The 16,428-nt window shown below is 35.3% G+C and overlaps 1 protein-coding gene across 4 annotated transcripts; it reads left to right on the top strand.

Moving 5' to 3' along the window:
• The first annotated feature begins 6,335 nt into the window (after positions 1-6,335).
• Positions 6,336-15,001, top strand: LOC111710566 (uncharacterized). Of its 4 annotated transcripts, none has more exons than XM_023484675.1 (5): positions 6,336-6,442; positions 11,496-11,842; positions 12,111-12,329; positions 12,403-12,630; positions 12,981-15,001. In XM_023484675.1, the coding sequence occupies exons 2-5, from the start codon at positions 11,507-11,509 to the stop codon at positions 14,910-14,912; spliced, it is 2,715 nt and encodes a 904-aa protein (XP_023340443.1). In that variant the 5' UTR covers positions 6,336-6,442; positions 11,496-11,506; the 3' UTR covers positions 14,913-15,001. The 4 variants fall into 4 exon arrangements, with proteins under 4 accessions (XP_023340443.1, XP_023340456.1, XP_023340464.1 ...); XM_023484688.1 differs by lacking the exon at positions 6,336-6,442 and adding an exon at positions 6,889-7,009; XM_023484696.1 differs by lacking the exon at positions 6,336-6,442 and adding an exon at positions 10,660-10,780.
• Positions 15,002-16,428: the final 1,427 nt, after the last annotated feature.

The raw sequence follows: 16,428 nt of genomic DNA, 5'->3' as shown, positions 1-16,428 counted from the left end.
ACACATCCTTCTCCATCCGCCGAGGTGTCACTCGTTACTAATGCATCCAACACACACGTGGGTGCAGCTCTACAACAGAAAGAATCAAGTGGTTGGCGCCCCCTAGCTTTCTTCTCTGCCAAGCTCTCCGCCACACAACAGAGGTACTCCGCATTTGATAGAGAACTCCTAGGAGTGTTTCTTGCTCTCCGCCATTTCCGCTTTGAGTTAGAAGGACGAAAATTTCATATACTGACTGATCATCTTCCCCTAGTATCCGCTCTCTCACGTGTTTCTCCGCCATGGTCCGCCCGCCAGCAACGCCAATTATCCTATATCTCAGAATTCACCAGTGATCTCCGCCATACACCCGGAGCTGCAAATGTAGTGGCTGACAATCTCTCCCGTCCCCCTCGAAAATCTTCCCCTGCTCCACAGCTGCCTCCTTCCCCTGAGGTTAAGGTGTCTGAGGTGTCGGCAGTGTCGGAGGTGTCTGAGGTGTCAGTTTCTACAACTCCATCACCTTTTCCAACTTCTTCAGTGATTAATTTTTCAGAATTAGCCAAAGAACAGCTGTCCTGCCCTGATATACTCCACCTAAAGGGTTCCCCCACCCTCCGCCTTGTAACTGTTCCAATACAGGATGGTTCTCTGCTCTGTGACGCAAAGACAAAGGTTCTCGGCCCCTTGGTTCCATCTTCTCAAAAATTTAACATTTTCTCCGCCTTACATGGTATATCACATCCTGGAATTCGTGCATCCAGACGTCTTATTTCTACAAGATTTGTCTGGAGGGGCTTAGCCAACGACGTCCGTGACTGGTGCAAGTCCTGCCTGCAGTGCCAGCGAGGAAAAGTCCTTCGCCATGTTCGCATTCGCCCTGAAAAGATTCCTGTACCCTTCAGAAGATTTGCACATGTACATGTAGACCTTGTTGGTCCCTTGCCCTCATCTCATGGTTATACATACCTCTTCACATGCATCGACAGATCAACGAGGTGGCCCAAGGCTATACCTCTAACTGGGATTTCTGCGGTGGAGTTCGCCTCTGCCATGTTTCATGGATGGATCTCAAGGTTTGGCATGCCTGCAGTGATTACAAGTGACAGAGGAGCCCAGTTCACTTCATCCCTATGGTCTGCCATCTGCTCCCTACTTAAGATCAAGCAAAAGACCACCACTGCCTTCCATCCTCAATCCAACGGCATGGTGGAAAGGTTCCACAGGCAATTAAAGAATTCCTTACGTGCTTGTCTAGCCTCCTCTGATAGGTGCCATGGGTTCTATTAGGTTTACATACATCTCCCAGAGAAGACTCCGCCACATCCGCCTCTGAAGCTGTTAATGGTTATGATTTAACCTTGCCTGGCCAGTTCCTAGAAGTACAAGATCCTCCAACCAATCAGTTCTATGAAAACCTTAAAAATTCTATGTCTGGTTTTCAACCTGCTCCGCCTCGTCATAACACTCCTGCAGCTGACACTCTTCCAGAAGTTATTCCTGCAGAACTCTCATCTTGCCCAATGGTTTATATACGTAAAGATGGACATGTTGCTCCTCTAGCCCCCCTCTACGAAGGTCCTTACAAGGTTTTATCCCGCTCCCTTAAAACCTTCCAGCTCCAAGTTGGCAAGAGAGTAGAAGTGGTTTCAGTTCAACGCCTCAAACCAGCTTTCATGCCAGATGATGAGGCTCCATTAGAACCTCCACGCCGGGGCAGATCCCCATACCAATCTCCTCCAGTACCTCCTGATCCCCCTAGACATAGAGGACGACCCCCATTCCAACCTCCTCCGGTTCCTCCTGATCCCCCTAGACATAGAGGACGACCTCAGAAAGTTGTTGCTGAAGCCTCAGCAATTACTACACCAAAGAGGAAAAGAGTAACTTTTAACCTTAAACCAAAGATTTTACACCAAAGTCTTCAACATTAAGTTGAGTTTTTATCGCTAGCCTCCGCCTTCATTCTCTAGTTTTAACACATCGGAGAGAGTCCTAGAGAAGCTTAATCACCTTGTGTATGCCTTTACAATATTGTATTATACTTTGTACCATATTGTATTATACTTTGTATCAATATGTATTATGTTTTGTATCATATTGTATTATACTTTGTATCATAATGTATTATACTTTTTATAATATTGTTTTATACTTTGTATCATATTGTATTATACTTTAAGTAATCGGGAATAAAGTTTTCTAAAGTTTTCAGCTCTGATTTATCTCATCTTTTTTAAAGAAAGAATGAAATGCATTCAGGTTAGGATGAAAGATGCTTCCAAAAAAATTTACGTACAAGGGTAAAAAGCAATAACATTTTTAATTTTTATGTCTTTATGTAATAATAATAATAATATATATTTCGGACAAAGTATAAGTATACAGTGTAGAAATTAAAAATGTCTTCATAAATTTTGGAATTGAATCATAATAAATTGCATTACAATTACAATTCACTTAAATTTAATTTACTTTACAAAGTATTTGGCTCAATTTAATAGGACTGAACACTCGACACAAATTCGAATTTTCGAATATGTATATCTTTGCAGCCTGATGCCGTAGACCTTTAATATTTAAAACTGTTCTTATGAAATTGTAGAAGTTTGAAATGTCTATATTATTGGTTTACACTAGTAGTCTGCATTCTGCAAGTTTGTTGCAAGTGTTTAGTTTCTTTTGAAAAACATAGTTTTTGTCCCAAATACAAGTATTTTGATCTCTATATCTTTGCAACCTGAAGGTTTGAAGTATCAAAGGTCTACGAAACTGGAATGTGCCACGCTCAACTAATCTTTACACTCACCGAAAACATAATAGCGTTTAGTGGACAGTTATGCAAAGATATAGATTGGGATTAGAAAATAGAGTTGGTGGCAAAAACTCATTTCCTTTCTTTTCATTGTATTAAACAAATCGTCATAAAGTCGCGTGATTAAATGAGAGCCAAAAAAGGCAAATCAGTGTCTTGAACAATTCGCAGTTATAATAAAAGATGGAAAAACAACTTGAACCAAAGATATTGTCACAGAAAGTTTATCGGAGAACATGTGCAGAATGTAATAAACATTTATTTATAACTTTGAGTTTACTTTTACGTAATTCGAATTTCAAGGGTACCTGTTGTTTTAGCAGAACTTATGTAGATATCCTTGTTTTTTTTTGATATTGTTCAATTGCAGGTTTTCCATATTTGAATTGCAGCAGAGACAAGCACGGAAAGATATCCTTTTCAAGAAAAAGTAAAGGACTTTTGTAATTTGCAGTTGATGTAACTGATATATCTGTAAAAAAGTGAGAATTCAGAATTCTTTTATATTTATATCTCGGGATCAAGCATTGATCTCCATCTTATGCAGACCTACGGACTAATTTAATTCCTCTTCGATATCCTTGAAGTTAATATCCTGCAAGAATAACTTCAATTGAGGGATTAAGCATTGATATTCAAATTTAAAAGTGCTCACGTTGAATATCGAGATCAATCCTTCTAGATTAACAATATCGCACAAAAGTTCCAATCTTAGAATAATTTCATTGGAAATTATGAAGTTTTAAGTTACCAAATCCACTGAGAAATTTCATGACAAAAAGAAAAATTAGAAGACGACCTTCTACTGTTTTTTTTATCTTAATTAAAAAGTTTAAATACAGTAATAACCAAAAAAACTGTAGAATAGAAAGACGACATAAAAGCAATACTGAAGTGCATTTGATGTTACAAAGCAAATAGCGTAACTATTAAGTTATTAGATTAATTATTATGCGAAGCGGGTCTGTTTACACTGCAAATTGCCTCATGTTCTACTTTAAATCCTAACTTGATTCTAGAAGTTGACTTCCCAGTCTAGAGTTTTCTGGTTACCACTTGTTTACTTGAATTTATATTTATTTTGTTTAATAATGATATAAAATACAATAATGAATCCAGACAGAAAATAATAAGTTTAAATTGGACAGAACAGATGTACTCGAGATCCATAAAACGTAAAAATTAATATTTTAGAAATATTTGGATATGATATTAAATATTTATATTTGGATATTAAATATGATAGAATATAAATCGTAGACCAATGATATTTCAAACTTAAAGTTCTACTGGACATAATAACAAAATTTTGAAATATCAACGGCTTTCACCATCAGGTTGCAAAAGTATGTGGATTAAAAATATATAATTTGCGTTGACACAGATGTCTTGATATAGGTTCGAAGATGGTTTGAAGAAACTCCACTTAACTACAAACACAAATTGCAGATATATAAATATATTTCAAACCTAAAAAATACAGTTTTAGTAAAATTAATTGATTATCATAAAATTGTTTAATGTTACTAATAAGATTGAGTAGCTTACGAGTAGAGTGTGTCTGGGGTAATCAAGGACTGGTTTGATCTCAGAGGAAGGTGATCGGGTCAGTTTAAAACATTTCGATATTACTTCTGAAATAAAAACCCCGGTTGTTTATAAAGTAGAATTGCAGCGGATTGCAGAATTATTGACGGATTGTATGATTTAAGTTAAAGTATTCACTAGTTAAAACGTTTACTATTCACCAGGGACGGAGCTATGTCGGAATACATTCTCTGGTATTTAAGCTGATCCGATACAAAGGCGAAGGGTAGGAAGACAACATTAGTTTGGATAAATAAAAGACTTATATGTTTTCAGAACTAGTTCTTTTTTAATTATTAAATAACAACAACGAAAATAAAAAGTAAAAACTATACAGTATTCTAATTAGATGGTTAGGAACATATTTCTCAAAAGAAATTTGTCAATAAATCAATGCTAAAATCGATTATTTCGTTTTCATTATTATATTGAATTTCTTATTTTCTTTGAATTTATTCGCAGATTTATTCAAATCTTCAACCGTCGTCTTTTCAATAATAATTCTAGAAAATCTGCAGAAAATCTTTGTGAATAATGAGAAAATAGAAACTAATAATTGAGCAAGATTACTTATTTTCGATGATAAGATTAATTTTTATTTTCTCAACATGTTCCTTTACATGACGTCTGTAGTTTATTCTAGAACTTTTTTACATTTTATTTCGTCGTTATTTAATAATTTAAAAAAACAAGTTCTGAAAACGTATCCACCCCCAAAGTAGGAGTTTGAACGTCGAATTCGCGCTCAAACTCAGGATTTACAGATCTCTAAAAATTTTGATATGTCTCAAATGAACCCAAAAGAAGTTTTCCACAACACTGCATACTCAGTTCAACTACCTTACATAGCCGGTCACTCCCTTTAATGTACCAAAATAAAAAGTAGTACTGAGAAGGTTTAAATTCAAAAACAGAATTTTTCTATTTTTGCAGGTTCATGGCTCTGTGCTAAATATATACTGATTTTTTTATCCAACAGTTTGTTCTTGTGATTTAAAAAATACACTTCCAACGGCTGTAACATGAACGTAAAAATTCGTTAAATATTTACGCGAAGCACAAACAAAAATGATGTTCTTCTGAGTTCTGGTTTCTTATTTTCAGGGGTGTACGGGGGGGGCGACTACCCTGTGCACCCCCTAGACAAGAGAATAGAATATATATTAGAGTGGAATTTAGAAAATCCCTTTCAGGCTGAAAGGGAGTTCAAAGTGTAAAAATCATGTAAATGTTCACAAGTAGAGTACATTAATACAGTATGTACCCTAGACTATCCATTTCAATTTCGAATTTTTTAAAGCTGTTAAATAAACTTTATGAAATGAATTAGGTGCAAATATAAAACATCATTTGATTTATAGTTGTAACAGAAAATCATCGTTTGTAAAGTGAAAGGCATAGAGTCTATGTGAAATGATCATTGGTCAATTATCAAACCAGCCTATTTCATAATATAAAATATTAATTTTAGATTTTCTATAAAATGATGTTCCAGGGCCCAAAAGGTTTTATAGCGCAAATATGTGAAGTACACCTGTATGGAAACAGTACAACAAAATGGCCGGTTTACACTATTTTCCAGTAAATTCCACTCTAATATATTCTATTTTCTTTGTTCGCGCCTAATAAAATCATCTAAATTCTTGTCCATTCTTTCATTAGACCTTTATCTTATTATCGGGGTTTTATTTAAACCAGGTTCGCCCCCATCCCTGCGCCACTAATTGATTTAATTAAGTTTTATAAAAAAAATTTAAATAATCATTTTGTATGACATCAGTGAGATCTGTGCACTCAATTTTAAACGTATTTGCTTTATGTAGTTAAATAATCAAATCATGACTATCGTTCTAACATTATGCTTGAAGTTAAATTCTATCATATTTCACATTAACGTCTTTTTATTTCCGAACTCTATCGATGGAAGGTAGAGAAATTTTCCGGTCTCTGGTCTCCCCCCGCTTAGAATCTAGCTGGCCCGCCAGCACTCCACTCGTATACAACATCTACTCAGAGAAGGGAACTATAAATGATCTTGGAAAGGGCTAGATAGTCCTATAGGTGAAATTTTACCAATATTTTAGATACCAAAGGTTTACATTTGGGTTTCATGTCAAGGGGTCCCCTTTAAAAATAACTTGAAAGAAAGAAAAGGCTAGCGCGGAATATTCGAGTCATAGTTTAAATTGAAGTTTTTGAAATTTTCCTATGAGCAATAAGTGTAACAAAATCAAAAACATCGGAAAGAAAATGATAGGATTCTTTAAAATGTTGTAAACGTTTTAATACTTCGAATTCATGAACTCTCCCTAAAACTGGAAATGCTGGGATATTGCCAGTTTCAGCCGGTACGGTACGTGGTAGCCCTCACAGTCAAGGCTTTGTTTTACCAACGATTAGAGAAGAATACGGGACGGTCCGGAAACTTTTGTTTTGATACAGCAGACGGACCGGCACGGCCAGGTCTATTGGAAACAGGCCGGTTCCTTGGGAACATTATATCCTTTTCCGTGACACTCCAAGTTTTGGCGGGGTTTTCGGCGGTACAGTCCGGCAGGACCAGCCCTCATATCTGAGTGGGAACTGCAATAGATCCACAGAATTTTCGAGACTTTGTCACTTAAACATGTAAAATTTTAACTAGCTAGTGAAGCATTTTACTTAAAAAGACATATAGTTTAATGGCTGCACTAAAACATTTAATATTTTAATATTAATTAAGTTAAATTCACATGGAGAATTTTTTTAAATTTAAGGAAGAAAGCAAAAGTAAATGTTTGAGTTTTTCCATGGTGCTTTTCTCCTCCCCCTTACATCAACCTCCACCCACCCCCTTTCCGTCCTATCACTCCCGGCCCCCCCTCTCTCCCCAGTTGAGCTTATACAAATACTTGATACCTTCCGCTTATACAACAATTTTTACACATTCTACGTGGCACTTATGTTTCTTAATTTAAGATTAAGCTATCCTTCAATCATGTATCAATTTCAGCGTTCTTAAGCTATTAAAGCGATTTCAGTTTAAGTTTTTTTCTCAAGAAAGCTTCAATAAAAGATACCTTTAAAGTAAATTTTAACCTTTAAAGAATTGTATTACTTTGCGAATTTAGACAGNGGGTTCATATTACAAATGTCACATTAAATCTTAAACTAAAGCTATCTTTTAAGTTTTTTTTCAGGAAAATAGAATTTTAAATATTCTTTCACTGACAATTTTGCAAAGAGGGTTGCTGGGGTTTTTTTTTTTAACTCTTAACAATTTAGATTGAAAGTTATTCTCCATGGGGGGCTTAATTATTCAATACTTCAGAATTATTTCAACATTTATAATCATGCAGTTGGTCCAAAGGTGACACACATTCTGTACACAGGGTCATGCAAAAAAAATGACATTTTTATATCAAATCCTGTACTAACAATCATTTTGAATATTTCCCTTTCCCTCTAAATATTTTTTGCATGCTCCTTCCAACTAAATCCTGCCCTTTCATATGAAAAAAATATTAGCCTTCTGGAAAATACCAGAACTTTATTTATCAACTTTCTATTGTATTATTGGCCGTGTGACGGGGAAAACCAGAAAATACAGTGTTTCACACTTAACCCATTAGTGACGAGAAGGCCAATTTTGACCGGGTGAAGTTTTTTTTAAGTGCCTTTTTTCTTAAACTAAATGTTGTCCTGTCTTTTCCTGCACTTTCCTTAGGATTTCCTGTTTTCAAAACATATTTTATATTTGACGTAACTTCAAAATTGGGTTTTCTATTAAATTTTCAATTTAAAAAAAAACCAAAAAAACAAGATTTTGAATTCGGAAAAGAACCAAAAGAACACCCTGTAATTTAGTTTTGAATCTATAAAATTGTCATTTTTTTGCTAGAAAAAATTTAAAGATATTTTCGGAATCTTCTTTTAAAGATCTAAATACCTAAAACATGAAAAGTAAAGTTTTGAAGATAATTAATTATGAGTAACAAAAGTTTTTTAGATTTTCATGTTTTACAGGTCACCCTGTACAAAAAAAATCAAAAACTTAATTGAATATCGTTTTTTGACAAGATCCTTCTAAAACAACTTCACAAAAAGTTAATGGTCTCGTCACTAATGGGTTAACATGAAAATTTAAAGACTATTACAAATTTGAATTAATGCATTCTGGAAGTTAGTTGTGTTATTTAGATAAAACGCAATTGAAATATCTCGTATCAAGAATGATTTAAAAGGCCTGCATTTATATATACTTGCAACATAGTGGAATCATAAAATGTTGTCGTTATTTTTTTTTTTATATAATGGAATGTTGCAAAGATGAATGCATATATATTCAATATAATTAAATACAGGTGCGCAACTAGCAAATTTAAGACCTTTGATCGTAAAATAAAAAAATGATAATTGAACGTTAGATTATTGAGCTTATAGTTCAATCAGAGGAATGCTTTAAAAACAAGCTGAAAAGAATAGATTAATAACAATGGTCTCCTGGAAAATTCAGAATAGCTTGATCAAAATTATAGGAATAGCAATAAAAAACAAATTAAAGTTTAGGCCAATTTTTTTCTTTAGTGGGGGGAGGGGGCTGAAAACATTAACTCGAATAAAGTTGAAGACTTTGTCCTAAAATCTATTGTGAATGAGGTTATTTCTGCAAAATTCTACTCCTTCATAGCAGATTATTCAACCATTATCTTTCATTCTGAATTATGGGGCATTTATATGGGACAACATAGAATACATCCTCACCCCCTCCCTTCTTTTTAAGGCATTTTCCTGTAACTAACAAAATTGTTTGATAGATTTCTTTTTTATTTCATATCAGATGGGGTCATACTGAATATCCGGTTGGTTAGGTTAGTTTTTTTATTGTGAGTATAATACACATTTTTCTTGCCCCCCCCCCCCTTAAAATGTTAAGGGGGGGGGGCAAAAATGTTTTCCATCTTGCCCCCCCCATAACAAAATGTCTAGTTACGCGCCTGATTAAATATTATATAGTTTGTCTTGCTGATCTTTAAATTCTTAATTTTAGTGGGACGTACTGCACTCTGCGAAGTTATAAATTGAATTTTACATAATTCCGGACAGCAGCTATAAAAATTCCTAAATAAAAAAATTTAAAACCCTGAAAATTTCTCGCATCATTTTTGGTGAAGGGGCTAATAATAATTTGGTAAATCATGAGTATTGCAATTATATATTTTACGTAGATTTTTCACGAATTGGTTGAAATATCTCGAGGTTTTTTCGAAAAAGATGTCTAAACATGCTTTTTGATTCAGGGGCTATAGAGCTTAAACTCCAGAATATTGCGGTCAAAGTCTATAACTGTGCATTCAGGGGCGTAGTGAAGGTTTTTTTCTGAACCCCCCCCCCCACTAAAATCCCGTATTAAGAAAAAACTTTTAAGCTTAAAATTATGTTCATCTACCTGACTTAGTCATCTGACCATAATTACCAATCATAACATTATACAATCTAATAGTAAAAGAGCAAAAAACCTTTAAAAAACATATTTTATTTTTTGATATTCATATCATATCATATTATGACTAGATTTCACTGGATTTTTATTTAAAGCTTAATAAAACTCTGCTCAAACATCTTGCTCTGAAAGACTAAAATTTATTTTAAATGAAACCCCTCAAAAACAAATTTTGTAAATTAGATTAAGGTACAAGAAAGAATTGGAGAAATTCTCATAAAATGGACAAATTGTGACACTGTCAAAATAAGAGAAGGAAAAAATGAAATTATGTTTGTAAGTTTAATATATTACAGCCTGCCTCCCCCCACATTGCCCGTGTATGCATTTGCAGGAGAATTAAGATAATACAGGAGGGTGGCCGGTGGTGGGGAAGGGGGGGGGGATACTTGATTATGTCCTAGTTTGTGTCTTAGCCTCCAACGCATATCTTTTCTAATTAAAATTCTAAAAATTTAACTCTTTGATTTTAACATTATATAATGTATATCCAAATTGATGGAACAAATTTCTGAGTTTTATATACTTAAGAAATGAAGAAAAGGGTTGAGGGGGGGGGGGGATTTCCACACTCAAGGACTTCGTAAACTTTGTCTATGCTTTTTCGTTAACAGAGAATATATTTTGTTCACCGAACGGAACACGGAAATGTTTTCTCTGGTCGTTTTTAAAGTATTTTTTTTAGTTCCACAATTTATAAATCATTCCTATAATAACCTTCTAAATTGTTTAAAACCATTTTAAAAAGCATATTTTAAAAAAATTTGTTGAAATCTGAAATACTTATTAAGAAAATGTTCGAATATCATCCAGAAAATCCGCAATCTATTGAAACATCAAATGGATACGTTATTGCTTGGGAACCCAAAACAGAAAAGACAATTTTCAAAATAAAACACGTTTAAAATAGATTTAACGTAAGGACGTAAGTAAAATGTATTTGCAAGTAAAAAGGTCCCTTATTTAGAAATAAATCTAATGATACAGGAAGTGTCAAACAAAAAATAGGGATACGTAACGGTAAAGATATATTTTATTTTTTATGAAAGCTCTGAAATTCACGTTTGTTTTTCGAATATCGGTATTCGCTTCCAAAATGGACAAAAATGTAATTTATTCTGTAAAAAGACATTTTCACTAAAATCCCATCGTTACCTACACTCCCTGAAATTATTTTTTACATTAAGTCAGTATCGTTGTATTTTAATTTAATAATTAGATCGATTTTTTATCCTTTGGCTGACTTGTAACATGATAGCAAATATACTACCTACTTGTGCCTTGGCAAACCTTCAAAACTTTTAAACAATTTATATTACTTTTTGTTTTAACTTCTTTTAACACTTGGGAGTAAATAAATAGAATTGTGGGGGGGGGGGAGGCTGTAGGAAGTAAATATTTAAAGCTTTTTAAAAATGTGATCATCATTTTGGATCTTTTTAAATAATTCAAGTCAAGATAAGTAATTGTTCGAATATAAAGATGAGAGAGGGTTGTGGGGGTATTTATATATTACTTTTGATTTTTTTGCTTTGGTTAAAGTGAATATTAAAGTACGTTTTAAAAACACTTGTTTTAAGATGTACGAAAAGAAGGAAATCTGGCCTGAGATTAAAATCTAAACTGTTTTAGAATGAGAGGAAATGAACGAATCTGAGATGACAGTAAGCAATTCCGAAGAGGGAGGAGACATGAAGGGGGAGATGGTGTTACAGGAGCCTGAGATTGATCTTGAGGAGGGAGAGTGCAGTGATGATGAGGTTCCAGAAGAAGAACCTGAACAACAGATTGAACCAGTTATTGAACCGGTCAAGGAGAGATCAAAAGAAAAAGAGGAGAGGAAGGAGAAAAAGCATAAACGAAGGAGTAGAAGTGGATCCAAGGATAGGCATAGAAGTAGGAAACATAAGAAGAAAAAGGGGAAGGATAAGGATAAAGAGAAGGAGAGAGAAGAAGAAGTGGATGATGAAACAGCCAAGGTATTTTTATATTAAATGAATATACTAATAGATACATTGTCATTGTATAGTGTACAATCTACTCTTTTGTGCATTGCACACATTGTACATATTGTGCACATATTGACATTGTAAATAACATTGTGCAATGTATTATCTGCATTATAGTGTGCATTGTGAAATGTAGAGATTGTTCAATCAATATTGTTCTATCTGAAATCTATAAGCATACTTTTATCATTTACCAGATTTTATGTTTATTATTAATAGCAATATTTTTATTTTTTAGAAAAGAGCAATGATGAAACGCATGAAAGCACTGGAAGGTGTTATGGGTCTAGTTGAGTCTGAATCAGAAGGACGAAGTGCTGAATCCAGATCTCCATCCCCTGGTTCCTTGAGAGAAAAGAGGAAGAGGGATCCTAATGAACAGGATCCAGGACGGAAGAAATGGAAAGGTCCTAAAAGTCGATATTGTAATCTCTACCTACAGGGAAAGTGTCCGAGGGTAAGATTTTCAACCTAACATATCTTTACTAAAATTTTTTTTTTAATCAACTATTTAGAATATATTTTTTCAGGACGCCGAAGATTGCATGTTTTCACATGATTTTGATGTGCCAAAGGTATTTGAACTGTGCAAGTTCTACGTGTATGATAGATGTGTGAAGAAGGACAAGTGCCTGTATCTTCATAAAGAGTTCCCTTGCAAGTTCTACCATCTTGGAATAGATGTGGAACATTCTGACGAGGCCTGCAAGTTTTCTCATCAACCTCTCAATGATTTATCTAGAAATCTTCTGCTCAAAGTAAGTTTTTTTTTAGTTAAAGGGACTGTAAGCGTCATTTCAAGTTACTCTCCATGGAAAAATGGCGATGCCCGATTCACAACGGTGCCCTTAAAAGCTTTGTCTGATCAAGCATGAATTATAGATATCAATGTAATTAATTTTGAAAACTTATTATCTTTAATTGTGGTTTACAAAGTTGACTTGCGGATTTCTACTGTATTTAGGAATTTAGGAATTATCAGAGTTTAACACTTTAAACCTAGAAAAACGACAAAATCTTTCACATTTTAGATCAGATAAAGGGTTTCCTAGGGTACCGTCGAGAATCCTGATAACATTTTTTATACTGTTATTATTATTATTTTCAGCATGTTGAAACAGCACCTAAAGAACTTCTCGGAGATTTCCCCCGACTATCACGCCACGAGGCTGTAACCCATATACTCAACACTGAAGCTAAGTTAAAAGATTGGAATCACTCTGACCGAACCCCTGGTAGTAGGTGGGATATGACCACAGAGTCTCCACTACCTTTGAACAAGGACGGGCGTGTACCGGAATTTGACGGATTTCTAAGTTTGACCGGGCATGATGTACAAGGCAGGGATCCTTTCAACCCGCAGCCCCCAACCTGGAGAGGAGGGGGTGTGGGAACCATGGGTATTCTTGGTTCTCCTCCTAAATCCAAACCTTCCAAACCTGCAGGTCTCATGGAGATTAAACTTAATGAAAACGTGATACGAAAGTTCTTGTCAAACCAGAGAATGAAAAGTGAAAATAAATCCGAGGGAAGTGATCAGGATAGAGAAGCTTCGTGGGAGAGGGAACCAGGAGGAGGAGGAGACGAAACTCCAGAGATAACTCCCCCAGTATCTCCTGCCCAGGATTGTGAAGACTCTGAATATCCAGAAATGCCAAAAACTCAATTAAAACTATATCAAAGGATTCAACAGAAAGTGAAAAAAGAATCTACTGTTTCTGAAACTAAAGATTGGGAACCAAAGCAAGATTACTATTATAGTGATGATGAAAAAGATTCAAGTTTGCTTAAGAATGTTCTCAGTAACCTTAAATCGGAGAAATCGGAATCTCCCGAATCACAAGGAACCTCGCTTCCCCTGGAGCTAACAAGCATGTTGAATTCTATAGGAAAGAACAGTCCCAAAACGGGCAATATTTCTCCAACCTTCAACAGTCATGTTAGTCAAAAGGATGAGAAGAAAGACCCAAGAACTGGCATGGTCGGTCCAAGGAAAGCCAGAGAAGCCCGGAAAGAGGAAGAAGAACGGCTGGAACGAGAAAAGGATCAGAGAATCCTAGATCTTGATCTTGGTTCAGTTTTCGAGGATCTAGATCTTCCTATGCTCAACATGAGCCCTAAACAGACGGAAGAAGAGAAATATTTGTCTGATAGACTAGGTCTTCCTTTTAAACCTCATATTTATAACGTTGCCAAAGAGATTGATGCAAGTATAAACTCCCATCCTCCAATGGATTGGAATCTTGTCTCCGTAGATGTTTTGCCAAGAGATTATTCAACCATTAAGCATCATTTCTCCGCCAGTCAAATAGAGCTTGATCCTAGACTCCGACGGTTCGGAAAATCTGGAGTTGCCAAGATGAAAGATTTACCTCTTCCCAACATGCCAGCTCCGAAATCTGATCCTCGGTTAAAAGGAAAGACGGATCCAAGGAGACCTCCTAATACTGAGACCCGGAGAAGATCTAGCGAGGATAGTGATGGAAACCATGTTTACAACCCTGCCAGAGAACTCAATAAAGAGAGATCTGTGCCTGGGAATCCTGGGTTTGGTCGCCAGAACTCCAGGTACATCGAACAGCAGCCCATAGATGAAACCTTTAGTCCAGGAATGGATTACAGCGAGGAGAACTACCCTGGAGCACAGGATCAATATGAGAACCAGGAATATTTTCAAAATCAGGATCAATTAAATCCTAATATGCCAATGGATTATGATGAATCTGGAGAACCCATGAACTCCGGGTTTCCAGGAAACCAGAAAATGACCTTTGAACAAATGCAGTTCTCAATGGGGATGTTTAAAGGTATCCAGCAGAATATGGAGACCATGTTACACCAGGGACCAGGCAGGGATCCCAGGATGCGACCCGGTTTTAATCCGAATCGTTTTCCCGGATTTCATAACCGGGGGTTCCCACCGGGCGGTCCGGGACGGGGGCAGTGGAACCCCAGGTTTGGTAGGGGAGACTTGAGGGGTCATCCGGGGGGAAGGGGAGGGATAAACACCCTTAGTACCAGGGATCCTAGGGTTAAATAGACAAATGTCTATTGAAATTAAACTCGAGGTTTTCTAACCGCTGTGATTCTAATATTAATATTATTTAAGAATATATTTTGAAATCTGAACTACTATAAATTATATTTGAGTTGATCACGCGTTGGAAACAGTTTTGTGACTTATTCGACCATCAATTATAGAAACAATGCAGTATAAAATTGACGAGCTGCGGATAAGATATATTTGACCTTCATGAATTTAAGATAAGTCTTAAGTTCTATGTAATGGTGTTCAAACTCTGTCATGCACTTGGCCGGGAAACTTATATTTACCAATCTGAGGAGTCGGGAGTCTTCTTATCAATAGAATAAATGTAAAACTTTTTTTTAGAAATAGCTATGCAGTATAGTATGCAGTTTACTCATCACAAAGAACCTGTATTCAACCTAGATAGATTGATTAAATTAACCGCCAAACATATGTTTAAATAAGACCTGAGCTGAGTTGGGAACTTTTGAATAGTGGATGTCGGGATTAAGGCTTGATCCACTCTTTTTCTCAATCTCCAGATTAAATAATGCTTGTTCTTCTCTTGTTATTAGTCTCCAGAGCTGAAAACTTTAGAATGGTGGATATCGGGATTAATGCTTGACCCTCTCTTTTTGATAATCTCAAGATTAACATAATCTTGCAAGATTATCTTAAAAGTGTATGAAAAACGATAAAATTCAAATTAATATTTAATCATCTGAGAAACTGTAGCAGCCAATCAGAGCTGAAAACTTTAGAATGGGATATCCTTAATCCCGATCGGTTAATTAATCTGGAGATTAAATTCATGAGGAAAATCAGTCATATTTAATCTGGAGATTAAGAAAAAGAGTGGATTAAGGATTAATCCTGATATCCACCATTCTAAAGTTTTCAGCTCAGAGAAAAGCGGGCAACCAATGAGAGAACAGAAATATTCTCATTGGAGAAAACAATTAACGGATATCCAAGGGGAGAGAAAAAGAGTGGTTTAGGACTAAAATGAAAAGTTTCCACAGTGGATATTCGGATCAAGAAGTCAGGATTAAAGTTTATCCATTCTAAAGTTTTCAGAGCTGAAAACTTTAGAATGGGATATCCTTAATCCTGATCGGTTAATTAATCTGGAGATTAAAAATGAGTGGAGAACAAGCAATATTTAATCTCGAGATTAAGAAAAAGAGTGGATTAAGCCTTAATCCTGATATCCACCATTCTAAAGTTTTCAGCTCTGAGATGGGAACTTTTGAATGGGATATCCTTAATCCTGATCGGATAATTAATCTGGAGATTAAAAATGAGAGGAGAACAAGCAATATTTAATCTGCAGATTAAGAAAAAGAGTGGATTAAGCCTTAATCCCGATATCCACCATTCTAAAGTTTTCAGCTCCGCTCAAATTAATTAACCGATTGGGATTAAGGATATTCCATTCTAAAGTTTTCAGCTCAGAGCTGAAAACTTTAGAATAGTGAATATCAAGATGATCCTCTCTTTTTCTTAACATCGAGACTAACCTAATCTT

The sequence above is a fragment of the Eurytemora carolleeae genome, unplaced genomic scaffold (genome assembly GCF_000591075.1).
Source record: "Eurytemora carolleeae unplaced genomic scaffold, Eaff_2.0 scaffold170, whole genome shotgun sequence".
NCBI lineage: Eukaryota > Metazoa > Arthropoda > Copepoda > Calanoida > Temoridae > Eurytemora > Eurytemora carolleeae.
Note: the sequence above shows the minus strand (reverse complement) of the source record. Positions and strands in the feature narration are given on the sequence as shown.

Excerpts from the sequence above, each read along its gene's own strand:
- LOC111710566 (XM_023484675.1), top strand. The coding sequence starts at position 11,507 with ATGAACGAATCTGAGATGACAGTAAGCAATTCCGAAGAGGGAGGAGAC. Across the intron at positions 11,843-12,110 it reads TGGATGATGAAACAGCCAAG|AAAAGAGCAATGATGAAACG; the intron begins GTATTTTTATAT and ends TTTATTTTTTAG. Across the intron at positions 12,330-12,402 it reads TACAGGGAAAGTGTCCGAGG|GACGCCGAAGATTGCATGTT; the intron begins GTAAGATTTTCA and ends ATATTTTTTCAG.